General features: G+C 42.2%; 1 protein-coding gene across 1 annotated transcript in view; it reads left to right on the forward strand.

Annotated features, from left to right (window-relative positions):
* NFAT5 (nuclear factor of activated T-cells 5) overlaps positions 1–20853 on the forward strand; it is a 37515-nt gene that overhangs the window by 5264 nt on the left and 11398 nt on the right. The window contains exons 2-9 of the mRNA XM_017741358.1: positions 5860–6418; positions 11420–11612; positions 14854–15044; positions 15852–16024; positions 19007–19141; positions 19313–19365; positions 19999–20131; positions 20674–20751. Coding sequence (XP_017596847.1) covers positions 5860–6418; positions 11420–11612; positions 14854–15044; positions 15852–16024; positions 19007–19141; positions 19313–19365; positions 19999–20131; positions 20674–20751 — 1515 coding nt within the window. The remainder of the gene's footprint in view (positions 1–5859; positions 6419–11419; positions 11613–14853; positions 15045–15851; positions 16025–19006; positions 19142–19312; positions 19366–19998; positions 20132–20673; positions 20752–20853) is intronic.

Genomic DNA, 20853 nt, shown 5'->3' on the forward strand with positions numbered 1-20853 from the left:
ATTCCTGCTCCATGAGCTTCCTTGGAATTCCATATTTATATTGGTGTTCATCTAGTTCATATTTTTTCTAAATTGTTTGTTTTCAGTCTTCATAAATTTCACATCTAGTTCGCATCTTTTTACTAAATTAAATTTATTTTCAGTCATCATGAATTTCATACAGTCAGTAAACCCAGTTTTCTAGAACTACTCAAAGAAACTGTCATCATTCTGTGAGGTTTTTTTCTTACGGCAATTTCTTGCATTAAATGGCTGCTGTTATTAGATCAGAAAGACTTGAGAACTACTTTGTGACATGAGAATTCCCTGTTCCATAAGGAATCATGGAAAACCGAGGCAGCAAGGGGAAAAACAGTCCTGTTGTGCCACTGCTTGGGCACCTCCTTCTGCAGCAGCATCGACAATGTTGTGAAGGCCAAGAGCAGTTCTTGATTTCTTAGGAAAAACCCAGCCCTATATTTAAGAGATAAAATAGTCTGTTTCTTAAATTGAGGTGTTTTTTGCCAGATCCATCAATCCTAATGTCTCATTCAGGGAGCTGGGGAGGTCCTGAGGGGTGGCAGAGCTTGGAGAGAGCAGCTGAGGGTCCCAGAGTTCTGCTTGCTTGGAATCAGCCTTTTACACTGAGTGGGAAGATCTAAGATCCATGGAATTGGTGTGTGTGAGACACTAACAAAAGTCCTCCTTAGATACCTAAACTTGAGTGTTAATTGAATAATGGGAGTCATAACAAAACCATTGATTGATGTATTTACCCAAAGTATAATAATACACTGCTTGGGTCAGCATGGGAATGTAAAGGGGAATTTACACTGTTGGGCTTAATGTAAATTAAATTAACCTACCTATCTTGAATCTGAGTGTGTTTAATAACTGGTGAATTGGATTGCTTTATGATATTTGCTGGGATGCTAGTTTTTTTCTCTATTAATACACTTAACTTGCATTCTAGCTTCGCCATTCAGAGACAGGCATCGAGTGGTGGGTTGTGTGACAGTGTCTGTCAATAGTGAAGACAAATAGTGCCAGAGACACTTAACCCATCCAATCTCACCCAGGGTATAGGTCGGTCTTGTTTTCAGACTTCTTCATAAGTCTCTTTTCTTTCTTTCTTTTTTTTTTTTTAATTTTTTTTTTAAATTTTACTTTTTTTTTTTTTTTTTTGTTTTTTTTTTTGTTATTTTTTTTTTTTTTTTTTTTTGGTTTATTTCTGAATAGTGGATTGATACTGATTTGAAACTAAACTTTTTGGAAAAGTTTTTGACATGACATCAGTAATACAAGAAGAAGAAAAGTAGAACCCCAAGTTTGGCATGTGAGGTGTTGAAAGCAGGTTTGCAGCCACTTTGTAAGTTCTGGGTTTTACCTTTAAAACCTTTTGACAACACAAAGGTTGATGGTGGAAATTTGCACAATTTCCTTCTGGGTCTGTCCTGAAATTGTTCTTCTGTGTCCAGGGGTTCAAATAAACCAATTGACATCAAAAAATCTTACCAAGGACATGACATGTTAGATAAATTAACACATTTAATAGAAGTTACACTTCACATATTAAGCTTATGTGCCACTTAAACTCACCCTGTGGGTGAGGATTTCATTTTTGACAGTTGTTTTCTGCACAGAGCATAGAGGATACCATGGGATGCAGGGGAGGTTCTGAGAAAAAAAGCAGTTCTTTAATGGCTTTTTGCTTGTCCTGGCTGTCCATGCACAGGTGGCTGGAAAACTTGTGAAACCAAAAATATCTTCAGTTTGTCTTTACAATCTTAAGCTTTCCAGTCTGGGAAATGACTGTCTTTTGCAATTAAAAAGCAAAGTTTCTCCTTGAGGACTTGGTAATCCTTGTTGTATTTAAGGGTATTTGAAAAGAGTGAACAAGGATTTCAGGATTGGCTCCACGGAAGTGTTACCTAAAAAGACTCCCTCAATGCCGAGTAGTGATTTTTTTCTCTCTCCTGCCTTTCCAGCCTTTTTTTTTTAGAGGCTGAATGCCTTGTTTGACTTCACAGGAGAATAGGATATAGAAAATATGTCATTGCCTTGGTTGCTAATGCAGGAGGTAATAAATTTTCTTTGGTTTTTTGGTACTGAAAAGAAAAAGCCTGCCCTGGTTTGCTCACAGGACACTCTTTGCTATGTGCTCCCTTACTTTTAGTCCCTGTGCTGGACTGATTGGTACAATTCTGCCTCTTTTGGGGAAGAAAAACTTGTAGCACAGGCAACAAAGTCTGAATTACTTCTTCCAGCTCCCTTTTGTGTTACAGTGATGGCAGTAGAGAGATTCAGGAGGTTTAGTTTCAACAGTGATCACAGTTGCTCTAATGTGGAATATTATCTTGTTATTTATTAAAAAACGAGAAAAAAACCCCCACCTTGTGATGCTGATGCACATTTCATTTCTATTCCTGAGGCTGCACACTTGCCATGACAAGCACTGCTTCTGTTCAGTGTCATTGCTCTGAAAGCAAGTTTGATTTTGAGACTGTGTTAAATGAAATATATTCAGTCTTCTATTTCAAAATGTACCTACTCACTTAAAAATACATATATGTATTTGTCATTGCACGCACTGTTAAATTGCAAATCATGAGCCACCTGTAACAATTCCAATTAATATGTGTCTAAAGAAAGTAAAATAAAAGGAATGCTCAAGCTGGGGAAGGTGTGTGTATGCTCTCACCTTGTAAAGCAACACAAGTTAAGTCAAAATTACTAAATTATTTTTTTTCCAAAATGCAGCACGTTCATCCAAGGAATCTATTTTGGGTGTCAGATACAAATGTGGCTTTGCAATAAAATGATGAACCCAAATGGGAGCCATGTAAAGCTCTGTTTATTCATTGCAGTAACATGGTGAATTCTTATTTGATTGACCCAGTTTATTTATTAGTTCAAAGGAAGATGAGTCGGCTCAAGGCCTGCAGACTCTGAGAAAACACAGATTTCACTGTTTCTTAGTATTTTCATAACTTAAAGTGTTGCTGAAGCAATTACTAATTTATCTCATTTATCCCCCCAAAAGTTTTTAAATCTGTGTAGTTGACTGTTCCAATACAGCCAATTTATTCTATTTGCTGTAATATTTATCATACTTTCTTATTTATGGTAATGGCATTCATTTATTATATAAGGCTGAAGAGAGATTTTCTTGCCATTACTGTTCAATTTGGATTTATTTCCATAATCTAATCTTATCATTACACAGGGGCATCTCTGGTAAATGGAGGAGAGTGTTACCAATTTATAATGGACAATGTTTATTTACTTTTTAAAAGTATAAAAGCCCACATACACATATTCATACGTATAAGTGCTTTTTAACTTCTATAAAAAGAAAGGAGGAGAAATTGTTTTGGAGAGCAGTAATGATGATATTGCAGTAATGATAATATTTCACACTGCTGCACCCTAAAACAACACTACCATCACCAGCTCTTTTAGCTTCGTGCTGAAAAGCATTTGATTCAGTGATATATTTATTTTTTTCCCTAGGAAAGTGAGGGAAAAGTGCAGGTTTTGCATTCCTGGCCAGGAGATGCACTGAAGCCCCTGCTGAGCCCAGTGCTTGTGTACGTGGCCCACGCAGAGCTGAGCCTGGAGTGTCCAAGGTTTTCTTACACTCCCAGGATTGATGTGAAAAGATAAATCTGATATTAATCTGTTGGAGGAAGAATCCTGCAGTCGAAGCTCTGCTGCCTGTTCCATGTGTGTGATGGTTTCATGGTCTGAGTCCTTGTCCCACAGACCCCCGACGTGCCCACACTGCCTCGGGCTCTTCCCTGAATTCCATATACTGACCTTTCCTGGGGCAACTCCTGGGATTCGGCCCCCCAGTCCTGCAGCTCGGCCAGGTGCTCCAGGGGCTCCCTGGGCACACTTCTGCTTCTCTCTGGAGGTATAAATGATGGATGGAAACTAATCCTCTTTACCAAAATAAACATCCCCAATAGCAGTGGGCTGTCTCAACTCAAAGTGGCTGCAAATCAGCTCCTAAATATTGTCACTGAAATGAATACCTATATTTAATAGTTCTTGCCAATCCTATAAATGTTTTTGAAAGAAGCATTGCATTAATGCATGATATAGAAAGGAGAAATTTGCCTTTAAATTGGAATGCAAAGTGACTGAATTCTCCAATTTCAGCCACTGTATTTGCCAAAGAACAAGCTGGAAAATGGAACTGGTATCATTCAGCTGCTCCTGGTTCACTGGGAGGCTCGGGGAAGGCAGAATAGTTTATTGATAAACTGTAACAACCACTAAATTTGGCAGTCTGAAGTGGTGTAAGTTTGCTTTCACATTCATTAAGTACAGGAAAGCTGTAGGAAACAGTAATGGTTTAAAAATTCTTTATCATCAGTCATTGATACTCACAGTAATTCCCAGTATAGGAAAGTTGGCTGAGTTTTACTGTTATTTAAATGTATATATCATGGCTGAACATACTTTTTTCTCTTACTTTCAAATAACTAAAACTGTATAAAATAGTCCAAAAGTCTCTAAAACTTTTAGACTTGAGAGACTATTACAATATTTTGCATTTTAAAAAAATCCCAAGTAACAAAAAGGAGAAACATCATGTTCCTCTTAGTAATAAGCATTACCTGTGTGACAGCAGTAACTAGCTGAACAAACATACAGTATTATTATTATGTATATACTTAATGTACAATTTGTTTCCAAAATTAGATGATTTCAGTGCTTCTGGTTTATCAGGTGTGGGTGGCAGTGCAGAAATACAGAAAACAGGGTCTCCCCACGGGAAGGTGAAATCTGACTATAAAATTCAGTTATTCCTCAGTGAGCTACAGATGATTGAAATAAATACATATGTTTGTCTGGCCTGCTTCCCCTGGAATATTTAACTCAATGTATTCCACTAATCTGTCCGTTAAAATTCTTCAATGGCAACACTTACAGTGTTCTCCAGAAATCTTCAGGGCTTTGGTTTAATAATTTTCATGTTTCTAAACCAGGTTGAGCTCTGGGACCTCTGCAGAAGTCGCAGTCACAGTGTTGGAAATCTCCTGTTTAATGTGAATTTTTCAGAGGTCTGTCCCAAGCCATCTCTGTGGAAGGGACTGATAAAGTCTGAGAGAAATTGGTCCCAGTGACTGAACAAGTCAAATTACAGAGATTCCCAGTTCTTGGATCAGCGTGTCTCCAGCACAGATATTTCATCCCTCTTTTGAACCTTCAAAATCAACAGCTCACTCATAGTGACTGATACCAGTTCCATTTTGCCTACCAATTCAGTTGATTTTATATTTTATTTCTCATTTATGATGGAATAATCAGCAGCTCTTTTTCTCATTTATTTTCTCATATTTTTATTCCAGGATTTGCCTCTGAAGCAGGGAGTGTCTGCATTAAAAATGACCTGTAGTTCTCTGCTTCATAGGTTAGAAACTTATTTTAATATTTTGTGGCTAAGCACAGTCCCATCTTTGAAAAAAAAAAAATTAAAAATTTCCAACAATAAATGGTTTAATTGGCATTGAATGTGGACTATAAGCATTTTGTTTTGGGGCTATTTTAGATGAAATGGCTTCTACACCAATAATTAGTCCAGCTGAGGCAATGAAAGCTCTGTTTACTCGCAGCCATTTATATGAATTAACATTAAGTTGTAAAGAAATTTGATTACAGTGGATCGTGCTAAGACTTGTTTGGACATTTCCAAAGTATTGGCTAGGCTGTATTGCTTTAAGCACTTCCATTCCAAAACTGAACCAAATTCCAAACATTTCTTGGGGGAAAGCAATCGGTTCCTAAATCACCTTGATCTCACTGGGACTGCTATAGCCAGCGCACGCCCCGCCACGGGTCCTGTATTTACTTGTGAATTGTACACCGCAGATGCTTCTTCAGCTCCCTCCTCTTCCTCCATGGGCGGTGCTTGCAGCTCCTTTACCACCTCTTCCAGCCCTACCATTTACTCTACCTCAGTCACCGACAGCAAGGCTATGCAAGTGGAGAGCTGCTCCGCGGCCGTGGGGGTAAGTACCCGAGGGGTAAGTGAGCAGCAGATAACCAGTAACACAGCCCAGCAGCACCCGGCCACGCCGAAGCGCCACACAGTCCTGTACATCTCGCCACCACCCGAGGACTTGCTGGACAACAGCCGGATGTCCTGCCAGGATGAGGGCTGTGGATTGGAGTCAGAACAGAGCTGCAGTATGTGGATGGAGGATTCACCCTCCAACTTCAGTAACATGAGTACCAGTTCCTACAATGATAACACTGAGGTGCCACGTAAATCGCGCAAACGCAACCCAAAGCAGAGGCCAGGGATCAAACGCCGAGATTGCGAAGAGTCCAACATGGATATCTTTGATGCCGACAGTGCCAAAGCGCCTCACTATGTCCTTTCTCAGCTCAGCACGGACAGCAAAAGCAACTCAAAAGCAGGAAATGGGTTGGTATCTGCTTTTTTTTTTTTTAAAAAAAAGAAAAAAAACGTTCTATCTCCACATGTAAACCCAAACTAATAAAAGTGCCCCCGTGCCCCGGCAAATGTTCTGCTCAGGTTCTCACATAAACCCCTCCCTTCTCTGCTGTCCCTGTCATGTCCTAGCCCAAGATAAGTTCTTCCTGCCCCCAGAAATTGTGGCTGCCCCATCCCTGGCAGTGTCCAAGGCCAGGTTGGACGGGGCTTGGGGCAGCCTGGGATAGTGGAAGGTGTCCCTGCACATGGCAGGGGGTGGACCTGGATCTCTTGAAGGTCCCTTTCAACACAAACCACTCCATGATTCTGTGATAAGTTTTCATTAGACTTGTTAATCTTTATTTGGAAGATAGAGCTAAACTTTCCTGCAGCAATTAAATGCAGTGCTGATAAGCTCATCTGTTCTTTAAGTGAAATTCCCAGAGGGCCACACAATTTCATTTATGAAATGGCAATGAAAATGTATTTAAAAAGAAAGGCAGAGTGGAGTGGGCGCACCCTGAATGGTTGTTTGCAGGATTTTATGTGAGGATTTCAGTCTGTGCACTTCACCTGCTGCTCTGTTTGTCAAATAGAAATAGGGATGGGAGTAGAAGTTAATGGTTAATGTCTCGTTAAGATTTCTCATCTTTTAAATTATCGCTTGCTTTACTTTTTTATGAAATGTTAAGACAATATGGTGAACCAGGTTTTGGTTTTTCCTTGTGAATTCACTCTGTATTTGATTTTTTCAGAAATAAATCTCTAATGCTGTTTCTCTCTGTGCTTCTGGGTTGTGTGCGTGTGTCTGCGTGGGCACGCCTGGGTGGTGGCCCCTCATCTCCCACTTCACACTGTTCACTAAATGCATTCCAGTAGCTGCTTAAAGAGGACAATTCCATCAGTTTGCAAGAGTGTGTTGATACGTTTCTTTATTTTATTTTTTAACTTGTTGCTTCTTCAGTACTTTTCAAATGGTCAAATGGATAGATTTGGCTCTTTTGTTTTGGCTTTTTTGGGGGCAGGAGTGCATTTTGGTTTGACTTTTATGTCTGTGCTTGCAGTACGTTCTGACGTTCATCACAGCAACGGGTGACTGTTAAAATTTGACTGATGGCAAAGATGATGAACTGTCTGTATTCCCAGGGTCAGTGCAGTTCCATACTTAAAATTTCACTGTGAAAAGCAGTTCTGAGAACATGTCCTGAGTGTGCTGCTGCTTCCTGGGCGTGGTGGCCTGCAGCCTCGGGGTTTTCACCAGCCAAAATCAATGGTAATTAAATAAAATATTAGTACCTGGTAGACCAGGCGGCTTGGAATGAGGGAAGTGCCTCCCCCAGCTCCAAGGGACCAGGCCTTCCCTTACACAGGGAAAAGCTTTACGGAAAGGCAAGAACTGTGCCACTGTAAACGTGATCTCAGGGAGGTTCTGTAAGCTCTGAAAGAGTATGTGGGATCTCGGTCTAAGAACAGAACAAGACTTCCCCAAAAACACTGGGCTGACTAGGGAAATCCATAGGTTCTGTGAGTGCAGAGGGGAAGAAAGTGGAATGTTTTTCCTTACGTGTCACAGGCCAGACTGAACTGCAGGAAAACTGCCAGGTAACAGAACTGTCCTTGGAAATAAATACTCTGGGATAAGAAGTGGCCAAGATCTTAGAAAATTTAATTTTGCCATTGGAATATGGAGATTTGGCCTTACAAATCTGGGTCACCGTAGTGACTGGAGTTTTTTAAACTTCCCAGCCTGGTGGAGCTCAGCCAAGGGAGTTCATTTACTTTTGGCTTTAAGAAAAGAGCAAGGAAAGCTGCTGTGCTCCGTGGTGAATGGAAATGGCATTTGCCCCTAAAGACACAGTTGTTGTTAAAAGGCAGGAAGAGAAAGAATATGTTCCTGTGGAAACTTGGAATTTGTGAAAGCCTTTTTAGAAAGGGATGAATTGGTGGTGATTCAGGGCAGAGACTCAGGTTTCCTGGTCTCACTTTCACTTTCAGGTCTGCCCTGCGAACAGGCCTGATAGCAGAGCAGGACCAGGCCAAACTTTACTCAGGAGATCTGTTTGAGTAGAGTCATAAGATTTGCCAATTACATTTATTCCTTTTAAAAAAAGAAGTGCTGGATTAGAGGACATTTGTCTGGTAACAGTCAAATTGATAAATATGTGTGTATTAAATGTACAGATGTGAATAATTGCAATATGCATAAACTGAATTAAAATTAAATCATTAATTGAAGGGATGTATAAGTGATTCATCCTCATATTTTGAGGAGAAGGACCACTGAGAAGTTCTGGTGAAGGCTTTAAATTGCCTCCAGGTTTGGTTAATTGATTGAAAGTAATGATTAAGTTTCTAGAGGAACGACTAAAATAGTTGTGAGGAGCATGTCTCTGCATAAATATTAAAATGATAAAATACTAGTACGCTGACAATTAAGGTACTTGGGATTTAAGGGTACAGTTCTCCTGGAGGGGTCAGTGTTAATGTCACGCTGCTGAAACGTGGCACTGGGAGCAGTAAAGGTGAATTTCATTTTGATGGCCGGCTCGCCAACGTTTCCCTTCAAAATTCAGCTATGTCCCAGTCTCATTAATTTATGGAGCTGGAACTTGCAGGTGCGGCAAGGTCAGACTGAGCAGTCCCTGTGGTGTCTTTCCATGGAGCATTGTCCGGTGCCAGTGCCCAGCCAGGGCCCCGCAGGTCCCAGGGTGGTGTTTGGAAGGGTCAAACACCAGAGCTGAGGTTGCCCAGCATCCCTTCTTGTCTTCCCTGTGGGAAGCTGAGAAGTTTATTTTTAAATTCTGAACAAGAAAAAGAAAAGATACTGACTGAAAGTTGGTAAATTCCTTGAAATGAGTAGTCCATGGGAGGAATGTCCTGACAGGAAGATAGAAAGTGATTGTGTAATGAGCTTGAATGGCATTAGAGTTTTCCCTGAACTTGTACAGAAGCAAAGACATAATGGTGTTAATTACAGTTTGTTTAGCATGTCGAAGGTTTTCTGTGTGCTGTACTGAAGGACAGTTTTGTCCCTTTTCCCAAAAGAAGGTATGTTGTGCATAGCTTCTTTTTGTTTTGAAGCAGCTAGTGTGACTGCACTGAGCAGAGTAGTCAGGACTCCTTGGCAGGAAGATAGTTTTATTGTAAGATGGCATTATTATTATTTTGCAGGGTTTTATGCTAGTTTTTATCTAGTTCCTGCCTCAGCTGGGTCCTGGTTGAGGGTGAGTGTGCAAGGTTGCCAGGGCCATGACTGGGCTGTCCACAGTGAAGTGCTTAACCTTCGTGGACAGAAAATGGGAATGGAAATCATCCAAAGCAGCAACTCTTTTTTAACCCTTTTTTTAATGGGTAGTGAAAGGTTTTTGAAGGCTTAATGAAAATAAGAGTGTGACAAATAGGACCTGTTGCATTAGGCAAAGAGTGATGGCTTTAAACTAAAAGAGGGTTGATTTAGTATAGATCAAAGGAGAAGGTTTTTTAGAAGGAGGATGGGCAGGCCCTGGCACAGGGTGCCCAGAGCAGCTGGGGCTGCCCCTGGATCCCTGGCAGTGTCCAAGGCCAGGCTGGACATTGGGGCTTGGAGCAGCCTGGGACAGTGGAAGGTGTCCCTGCCCATGGCAGGGGGTGGCACTGGATGATCTCTAGAGGTCTCTCCCAGCCCACACTGTTCTATGATTCCATGGCTTTCAGGGCTGTGAAATGTGGTGGGATGGGCACAAAGTGCCCGACTTTTCCTGGGGCAGGAAAAGGAGCAGTGCCAGGCCAGGCCCCACAGGGCTGGGGGAGGGCTGGAATCAGGGGCATGTGCTGTGTCCAGGGGCTGCTCTGTGCACAGCAGGAGCTTTAGGAAAGGTGTGGATCGTGTTTGTAAATGTAAATCATCTGGTAGTTGGGAAGAGCTGGGTCACCCCAGCTCTGGGTCAGTGAGAGCTTCATGCAGTGGCAAACCTCCCAGGGAATAATTTTGAAAAAAAAGCAGTTTTCACCCTGTTTGAGAAGGAAAAAATCCTGGATAAATTACTTCCATAACTTGCACGTTTAAACAGGATTTGCTTTTTAAGCAATTCACACCTGTTATTTAAAACTGCTTTCTTCCCAGGCATTAGCTGTTAGAAACTGTGTTTTGCTAGGAAGGAAGAATATGAAATTTGCATGAATCATGGGGCCCTTTTCCTGCGTGCACCGTGTGCTGCGGCACATCCACATTTCCTAGTGGGAAAGGAGTTTTTTGGACTTCAGGTTCATTACCAAATCCCGATCTCTGTAGGATCAAGGGTTATTTCCCATTGTGCTGTAAAGAGAACACAAAATGGCTCATGTGCTGATAGACTTGGGAGGGCTCCTTCATCCTGGTTTTAATTATGGAACTGAGCACAAGCCGCTGCATCTTATGGAATGCACCTGGTAAGAAAGGCCTTGTGCATACACTGATTTAACATTGGTGCAATTATGCCAGAGTTTTTACAATAACTAATTGGGTTTTGACATAAATTGGTCAATCTGTTTAGACAGAAATTGGAGCTGGAGTTTGCATGGGTATACAAGTTGAGATGGAGACAGGCATGAGGCTGTTTTCCTGTTTAAAGAAGTGTCATTTAACCTTAAATCCATCCAGTGTGTGTGTACGTGTGTGTTTGTTACAGCAGCAAAACAGCTTGTTCAGGCTGTGTCATAGGCTCTGAAAAGCAGGTTATGAGGCACCTTCTGTTCGTTAACATCATTTAATGCTAGTTGTTTTTTCCTTCCTTTATGTTTGCTCTCTGAAACGCAGTTCCCATGTGCTCTGGATGGAGGAGGCAGGGAAGCACCATTCCTCTTCATCCTGCAGGTCTCCTCTGGCAGAAAGAGAATTCCAAAGTTTGCTTTTAACTACAAATGTTCCATCCATTAATACACACTCTTTGCCTTTTTAGCTTTTCTGTGATTTGGAGTGTTTTTACTGGGGAGCTGCTTCTAACATCTTCTTGATGGTGTGCTTTGACTTCCCAGAGCATCAGAGAACCAGAAGGGAGCTGGAGGGAAGAAGACCCCAATGTTGTGTGGTCAGTACCCGACTAAGAGTGAGGGGAAGGAGCTGAAGATCGTGGTGCAGCCAGAGACCCAGCACAGGGCTCGGTACCTGACTGAGGGCAGCCGGGGCTCCGTCAAGGACCGGACGCAGCAGGGCTTTCCCACCGTGAAGGTAGGCTGGGGGCACAGCACTGCCTTCCCAGGGCTGCCCCAGGGGGAGGGCAGCTGCTTTGGTTCAGTGGGCCTCCTGTCTCTGTAGTGCTGAGGGACCAGGCTTTGCAGTCTTTCGGCTGCAGGGGCTGGACTGGGTCTCTTCTTGCAGGTCACAAGTCTTGCTGGTGTCACAGAGTTAGAGGAGAGGGAAGCTGGATGTCAAAGCAGGGATACAAAATCTGGGATGCACTTCCTGTTAGGCTGCAGTTCCATGAAGTGTATGAGTATAGAGACATTCCATGCCTACGAAAGTGGGACAGTGAAATGCTGTAGCTGTTTGATGGCTGGTGACAGTGGGTCATCATTAGTAAGGACATAAAACCAGGTTTCATTTAAAAGAAATTAATTATAAGTGGGATGTTTTGGTTTTGTTGCTTTGTTTTGGTTGGGCCTTTTTTTTTTTTTTTTTGATTGCTTGGTGGTTTTTGTTCTTTTTAATTCAGCACCATCTGAGTTGACATATGCAGTGTCTCTCAAGTGAGTCATGAAGATCTCACTGAGGTGTGTTTTACAGGTCGTACTGCTGAGTGTGTTTAGCATGGTACAGGTGGAGGCAGTAGAGGTAGATGTGGATCAGGAGAACTGGAGATTGGGGGCAAGGAAAGAGGCAGCATTTATGTGCACAGTTGGCAGTTGCAGCCTGTTTCCTCTATGGACTTTGATGCCTTAAAATTCAGGTGCTGAAGGCCTCTTGATCTGAGGAGAAGCACAAAGAAGAAGGTTACAAGGAGGTCTTTGACATTCCTGTTCACTAATGCACAGAGTAGGAGTTTGCAGGTCTTGTTTCTTACCTGTCTAGCCTGGGGAAAGCAGTTGGACTTACTTGGGAAGGTTTCCTAATGGAAATGGTAGAGAGGCTCACCAGGAGCAAGGCTGGACTTGACTTAGAGTGACAAACAGATGAACTGATGTCAAATATCCTCCCACGAGTGATTATGAGAGTCATCAGAGAGCTAAGTCCAGGCCAGCACTTCACTGGCACCATGGCAAATGGCATACTGGGCATACTGGGCATACTGGGCATACTGGGAGGAGTGTGGCCAGCAGGTTGAGCGAGTAGACAGCTAGATTTATTATCATACAGATGAGGAGGGTGAAAGACATTTAATTTCATATTTTTTCTTAGTTACGTCACTTTGAGAAAGCAGCAAAGCAGTTCTCAACCCAAACTCACTTACCAGGTCCACAAAGAGATGTTTGTTTGTGATACAGCCCTTAAAATTTGTGCTGACTGCTGCTGACAGAATACAGAAGTAGACTTAACTTCAAAGTCCTGTTCAGCAGTGTTAGGAACACCAGCAGCCCTTCACTCAGTCCTCCTGAGTAATGCAGAACTCCAGTAAAGTTTCATAAGAAAAGAATCCATTCATATCGGCCTGTTGCTATGGGGATTTAGTGCTCATTTATGTGGATTTTCTTAATGGGCCTTTGTTCATCTGAATTTCCTTTTAATTCCTTTCCCAGTTACCCTTTAGCACCCATCAGTGAAAATTCTCTTTGGAAGAGTCTCATGTTACTGAATTCCTGGAAGTTCCAGTTTGCTTTACCAGTAGGCAGAGGAGTTCGTACCCTGCAGATAAAACTCTGCCAGGGCTGGACAGACAAATGAGTCAGTGAATCTTCAGGAAATCTGAGCTAGTGGGAAAAAATATGTTATGGACAAGGGGGCTTTTTGTTTTGTTTGTGGGGTTTAAAGATGGAGAAGAAGAGTGTAAAAATGTTGGTGCTCAGCAGAGATCTGGCGCTTGGGAGCGGCTCAGGTGCGTGGCTCTGACTCAGGCCAAGGAGGAGAAGCAGGTTCAGTGGCCATTTCAATAAAACTCTGTTCGTGGTGACTTAGAACTTGAGTCTACAATTGGTATGCAATGTTAAAATTGTATAACCAAGCCTTAACCAAGGGACTGGCTGTTGAGCCCTTTGTTGTGAGCTGTGCCTGTGGGTCCCATGTGGATGCCTGTGCTGGGCCACCTGCAGAGATCTTGGGGCTTTGCTCATCTTTGACAGTCACATTTGCTATTTGGACATGAGCCCACGATGATCTTATCAGTATTTACTGGTTTATTTTTTGCTACAGACTTCAGAACTACATTTTTTAAGTGTGTCAGGGAATAATCCCCCAAGAGATTCTCCAGAGGATTCTGCTCTCATTTGCATGTCCTTACTAATAAAACTGGAGCTTCTTTCTGCAGGTGTTGCCTGGGCTTCTAGGCCTGGGACAAAAGACAACACTGTCACACAGAAATCCTTTAGCAACAAATGTGTCTCAATGGAAACATTAAAATACTCATTTTATCTCCTAGAATGCTCTGGCAAGGAATTTCCAGCTCTGGCCCGGGAATTTGGCAACAATCTAATGTTTCTTTTCACTTGGAGTATTTTTCTTAACTATTTCCTAAAAAGAAGGAGAGTTTCCTTTGTAATGCAATGTCCAGGTTTACTTCAGGACTTCTTTTACCTCAGGGTATTTTTAGTCTGTGACCCCAGTGGGGATCCCAGATAAAAAAGGCATTAAGAGGACACAAACCGTTTCATGCCAGGGTGTTCATGTAACAAAAATGAATGTATTTTTCACTGACATGTTCTGGGATAATTATGGCTTGCACATGGAGTTGCAGGAGGATATTAAAATGTCTGACTTGCTCTTATTTATGAAGTGTTTCAGTGAATCCTGACACTGTAACCTTTTAAGTAGGAGATGTCAAGTTACCATTTTTATTTTGGTGTCTGAAGGAAAGCTGGGCTTATGTGATTGGATGGTTGGACCATTCAATCATCCCATTCCTCCCTCTGCTTCCCTTTCGTCCTATTCTGACTCTTTCAGGGGTTTTGCAGGTGTTGGACAATTGTAATCAGGTTTCACGAGGATTTCAAGATGCGGCTGGCATGAAGGTGGGGTCCTGGAATGCCAGTGGCTGTACACATACTGAGCAGCAAAACCTCTTCACCTTTGGAACGAGCCGCAGGAAATGTTCTGTTTCTCGGCTGCCTGGTGGATGTAGATGCTGGGGGGAATCCTGGGAAGAGAGGGGGGAGTAGTCACAGCTGGGGTGAGAACAGGAGGTTGTAAGAGATGTGAGAGTCGCAGCTGGGATACTTCTGTCTGAAGGTAGACAGGATTCAGGCTGGTTTAGAAACAAGATGTTAATAATAATAATTAAAGCAGTCATTCCTGTGTTAATTGCCCACCTGGCGTGTTGCAGCTGGAAGGCCACAACGAGCCCGTGGTGCTGCAGGTGTTCGTGGGCAACGACTCCGGGCGTGTGAAGCCCCACGGCTTCTACCAGGCCTGCAGGGTCACGGGCAGGAACACCACACCCTGCAAGGAGGTGGACATCGAGGGCACCACTGTCATAGAGGTGGGGCTGGACCCAAGCAACAACATGACACTGGCGTGAGTAGCTCTTCCCATGAATATTTTCGTTCATTAGCTTGGGCTTGGGAACCGATTTCCTTTTTCCCTTGGATGGGTTATAGTGAAAGTCTGAACATCTTGGCACTCTCCTCTCTCTGCTGCTCAGCTCTTGCTTGCAATTTGCTGTATTCAAATGAGATACCAGGTGGTGTGTGCTTTTTGGGCACAGAACCCAAAATCCTGGGTAAATGGCAATATTCTTCTTTTTAACACATCCGGCTGTGTTTGCTTCTCCTGTTCTTATTTTTTGGGCTGTTTTTTGCTTCAAATCATTTTGCATGGAGCCTGTCTGAAAAGCCAGCACTGCATCACTCACCTGGCCCTGTACATCTCCCCTAGGACCACACTTATGGGAGGACTTATCTGTCACTTCCAAGTCCCACTGAACATAAATAATATGACTACAGTAAGTTTTCTTCTACTCCTGCTTTCTTTAAGTGAATGCAGAATATTTTGAAGCAATAATCCTACAAACACAGATCTTGCCCTGGGGATGGAAGAATGAAGAGCTGTGATTCTAAATTGAATGCTTACCAGAATTACATTGCAGTTTCTGTTTTATTCATGCTTTCATATGCCTTTCTCCCATGATTCATCATCCAAATTAGGCAGGGTTGAATGAAAACTTGAAAAAGGTCATAGATTTCATGTAAATAAAAAGAAATCTAATAAGATGTCAGTAATTACCTCAAGGCTTTTGACTTTGGCTTACGAAACTACTCGAGAGATTGTTAAAGATGCTGAACGTATTAAACGGTGAAATTCTGCTCTGTTTTGTGTTGTTAGGGTTGATTGTGTGGGAATCCTGAAGCTGAGGAACGCTGATGTGGAAGCCAGGATAGGCATTGCCGGCTCCAAGAAGAAAAGCACCCGCGCTCGGCTCGTCTTTCGCGTCAACATCACGCGCAAGGACGGCTCCACCCTGACCCTGCAGACGCCTTCTTCCCCAATTCTGTGCAGTGAGTGTCAAACCAAAGAGCTGAGAGTAGAGAGGGGTCTGGGTTTTAGTGTGAGCCCTGCATGGAAGGGGTGCTCAGGCCTTGGCAGAGGCTGCCCAGGGAGGTTTGGAGTCCCCAGCCCTGGAGGTGCCCCAGGAAGGCCTGAACGTGGCACTCAGTGCTCTGGGCTGGGGACAAGGTGGGGATGGGGCACAGCTGGGATTTGATGGTCTCAGAGGTCTTTGCCAACCTAAATGATTCTGTGATTCTGTGAAATTATCTTGGGGGGAAAAAACCACCCCGTGTTAATCTGTGATAATTTCAGAATTGCTGTTGCTAAAATCAAGTGGATTGATTTTTATTTGTGGTGAGGTATTAGTTGAAATTGTTGTCTAGTATTGAAAAATAGTTACGCATTTCCTGATCTTCAGTTAAATGAATTTTTGCCTCCTAAAATTTCACAATTTTTGTCATGATTGCTTTGAAAAATGACGCTGGTACGACTTTCTTCTGTGTTGTCACATTCATGCCTCGGCTTTCAGTGCTAGACAAGACTTGCAGTAAGTCAGCAAGCCTGGCTCTTCAGCTGTGGTCCTTGCGTGGGCCAGAGGCTGAATCTATTCTGGTTCAGTGCAAGAGCAAAACTTTTTATAGCTCTTTATTAAACTGCTCTGTTTAGCACAAGCACAGATGGCTGCCTCGGCTGGGGAGGTTCCACTGACCAACAGGGAAAAGGGAATCATGGAATAGCTTGGGCTGGAAGGGAACTTAAAGCTCATCTTGTTCCACCCCTTATCTTGATGAATGAGATGGAGAGCTTTTTCTCTATTCATGGAAAGAGTAGATGAACTCCTGGGCACTCGTGTTGTGCTCTTTCCATGGTATAAAAAGAATATTTTGTGGATATTTTTTAGAAATACGGTCATCTTTGCAGCTCCATTCCAGTCAGTAGACCATGGTGGTATATTACAGTAATAGAGTATCTGATACTAATTTTCAGATTTAAGATAAAAACATTTTCTATAAAATCTTCCAAAGCCATTCCTGTATCTCTTTTGTTTGTAACTTTCTGGTTAAAGATAAAATTATTTCAACCATAGAAGAAAAGGGAGTGGAAATCACCTGATGATTTCTCAAACACTCCATAACTTGCTATTGTGAGTAGAAGCTGAGTCTGAGATGAAACATTCAGAGACTGATTTTAAAATAGGCTGTTGAGCTAAAAGAAGCTGTATTTGATGCAAAGAGTAAATTGGTTTGGTTTTTGGCAGGCTGGGGTTTGGTCACTTGCTAAGAAAATAGTCTCAATTGTGTAAGTTGCTAAGAGATTGCCCAGGAATTTTACAATGTCTCCACTGCTGGAAGTCTTAGAACACAGAACAAAATACTCTGGTCAGACTTGTGTCTTTGGGGAATATGTGGATAAAGCTGATCGTGGTGTGAAGGTTGAGAGGGGAATTCCTGAGCTTCCTTCCAGGACTCTGTGCTTCTGTCTTACGCTGAAGCTACGGGGACTTGCAGTAGACCTTGGCCAAGGAAATAGTGCTGGCACATGGCTACTGGCTGATCAAAATGGCGTGAAATGTGTTGTTACTGAATATAAATTATCTCCTCAAGCACATTACGCCCGGTTGCTTTGCTACATAAACCTTACTACAGATGTGTAATGTACCTTCACAACACAGTTTGCATTTACACTCATCATGGCCTGTTTACATTGTGTTTTATAACTAATAATGTTCCAGAAACCATAGAAAAGGCATTAAGGAGCTGCAGGCTCTTTATTTAAGGCCTGTGTTTTAAACAGGCTTTGTTAACTTGTTAGCAAACCTAAATCCAGTTACTCTTTTCATGTGCCTTTAGCATATTCAGTCGTTGCGTAACGGTTGCCTGGGAACCCGCAGCCAGAGTTGTAGAAAAATCCTTTCTGAAAGGTCATTAAATAATTTGGAGTGGTACAGGATGTATGTTCTGCTGTGTAGTAAGCCCAGGGAATATTGTTATTAAACACTCAAAGTGGGCCAGGCAAGTGCAGAAGCACAAGCCTGGGTGTGTGCCCCGGGGAGCTGTGGTGAGGAGAAAAGGTGGTTGAGGAACGTTCGTTAGAAACTGGAATTCTTTTATATTAAATGTGTCAAAGCACATTATTTTAAAATGTATCTCTGTTTGAATTGTCTGCAGTGCTCATTTGCATTTAGCACACGTGGTCCTATTTGGTTTAAGGTTTAAGAAGAATAGGAATGGTTTGCAACAAAGACAGTTTATAAGAGTGATATAAATCATCATCTGGGGCATCCAGGCATGTGTGTCTTTGAAACTACATCCTCTTGGCTTATTTGATTCAAATTGCTAAAATTCCCAACTACAGAGATGTGAGTCTTGCAAGGATTTGGAGGGGACCTGGAAGCTCATCCTGTTCCACTCCCTGCCATGGACCAGGGGATATCAGGTTGCTCCAAGCCCTGGGTTAGTGCTTGCACCAGCCAGAAAACTGTGTCATGTAAAAAGGCTGCAAAGCCCCCCGGGTAACTGGGGAATTGCTGCTTCTGCTCTTTTGCAGAGCAGAACAAAATAAGCTTCACAAAAAATGTTTTATGGCCCAGAGGCTGAATTTGGAAGTTGGCTTCAGGTGTTTCTAAGGGCTGATGCCTCTGGAGATCACTCTACACGAGGGAGTTACAGAAACACATTTCCTTCTGTTCTGAGCACTTGTTGAGCTTTGGCCCCAACACTGGGAGTTTCATTGTGAAGATTTAATACGTGCAGGAGAAAAGGAAAAAGACTATTAGTAGATCATTGAACTAAGTGTGATTTTTGTGAGCTCATTACATTTAGTGAGCAAATTACAGAAATGGTTATATTCTGAAGAGTTTGTCACGAAATACATGATAAAGAAAGAAGCTCAGGAGTTTTATTTTTTCCTTCATAACCCTGTAAGTAAAAGTGGTTTGGTTTGGATGTTGATATTTTCTTGATTCCAGACTCTGTTTTTTTCCCTTGCAGCTCAGCCAGCAGGAGTCCCAGAGATCCTAAAGAAAAGTCTCCACAGCTGTTCAGTGAAGGGTGAAGAGGAAGTTTTTCTGATTGGCAAGAACTTCCTAAAGGGAACAAAAGTGATTTTCCAAGAGAATGTTTCCGGTTAGTGTGAAAGCAGTGCTGGCTTGGGGTGCTGAGCAGAGCCTGGGGTCGGGGTTTCACTGCTGGGTAAGGCTCAGTTGTGGAGAGCAAACTGAGGAGCAGAGTCAAAGGCCCTAAAACAAATTGCTCTATAGGATGTGCAATAACTTATGCTTTTTAATTTTTATTTAGATGAGAATTCTTGGAAGGCAGAAGCTGAAATTGACATGGAATTATTTCATCAGGTACTTCTGCATTACTATTATTATTACTACTATTACTACTAGTACTATTATTATATTTCTAATTTAAAAAACAGTGACTTTGTTTTCAAAGAAAAATTAATCAAGCCTTTTCCTCTTTCTCTGCATTTCTAGAAGTAATACTAATTGTTTTTACGTAAGGTCTGTTGTGAGTCTGGTAGAATATAATTTTGGGTTTACACAAGTATAATCGGTCAGTTTCTAACCGAGAGCTTGGATCCCACAGTGGGTTTGGTGAGCAGGTCTTTGCCCTTGCATACAATGGAATTAAAAGGCCTAATTCAGTTTTCCCAGCAGTTTTCCATGGAAGGGGATAGTGTGTACACCATGGTCTTTATAACTGGCTGAATTTCTGTTCCACTTTGAAATGTTTTACAGAATATGTATTATTTTACACACAAATAAGTGTCTTCATGGACACTCTGGCTGCAAATGATGTCAGAAAAGTGCCATCCTGGTCCCACCTCTGAAGGCAGTATGCCACATGTGCATTGCCCCCAGTGTCCTGGGTTTTTATGGTGGTTTATCAGTCTATTTCTCGCTTTTGATGGATGTAAGTAGGATTGAGATCAGTAGTAATAAAATGTGATTTTTTCAATTATTTTTGCCCTGCAGAATCACCTTATTGTGAAGGTGCCACCATATCACGACCAGCAAATCACCTCAGCTGTCTCAGTGGGAATATACGTGGTGACGAACGCTGGGAGATCTCACGACGTGCAGCCCTTCACCTACACTCCAGAGCCAGGTGTGTGGGATGCACTGGGGCAGGAGTGGGCATTGCACCCGCTGAACACTTCTGACTCCACAGCCTTTAGTCCATGCCACAGGAATGTTCAGTAGCATGGATCTTTCCAAACTCCTCTTGCTGGCGAGTTTTGCTCTGTTAACAATAAGATCTAAAGGCTTTGCTTTTCTCATTTATGTGCCAAATACCTCAAATTCCAGCTGTCTTGTGACGGCTGTTCTTACAGAACAGCATCCATTTCTAGTTTAAGGATCAAAATGAAGCTGAGCAGGATAAAAAAATCAACATGTTCCATACAATGCACCAAATAAACCAAGAAATCCCACCAGGCTTTGTCCTGGGGAAAGCTGCAATTTGCCCACTTCATGTATTTTAGTTTATTTATTTATCTGTATCGCAATAGACAGTGCAAAGGTTTGTGTGGGTTTCAAAGAACCTGAATTTCTTTAAGCTATAAGGAATTGTTTTGGTTTGCTTTGTGTTTTTTTGGCTTGTTTGCTGATTTAAGGTAAGGAAGTTCTCAATGTGTTTTGTCTCGGCAGCTGGGACTCTGAATGTTAATGTGAAGAAGGAAATCTCCAGCCCAGCCCAACATTGTTCTTTTGAAGAGGCTATAAAAGGTACTAAATTGATTCTTATCAGTGTTCTTAATAATTTAACTATGAATTCCTACCCAGATTTGGAGAAATGAATCAGACATCCTGTGATAAGTCTGTGCTTAT

The sequence above is a fragment of the Corvus brachyrhynchos genome, unplaced genomic scaffold (assembly GCF_000691975.1).
Source record: "Corvus brachyrhynchos isolate BGI_N302 unplaced genomic scaffold, ASM69197v1 scaffold365, whole genome shotgun sequence".
In the NCBI taxonomy this organism is placed as follows: domain Eukaryota; kingdom Metazoa; phylum Chordata; class Aves; order Passeriformes; family Corvidae; genus Corvus; species Corvus brachyrhynchos.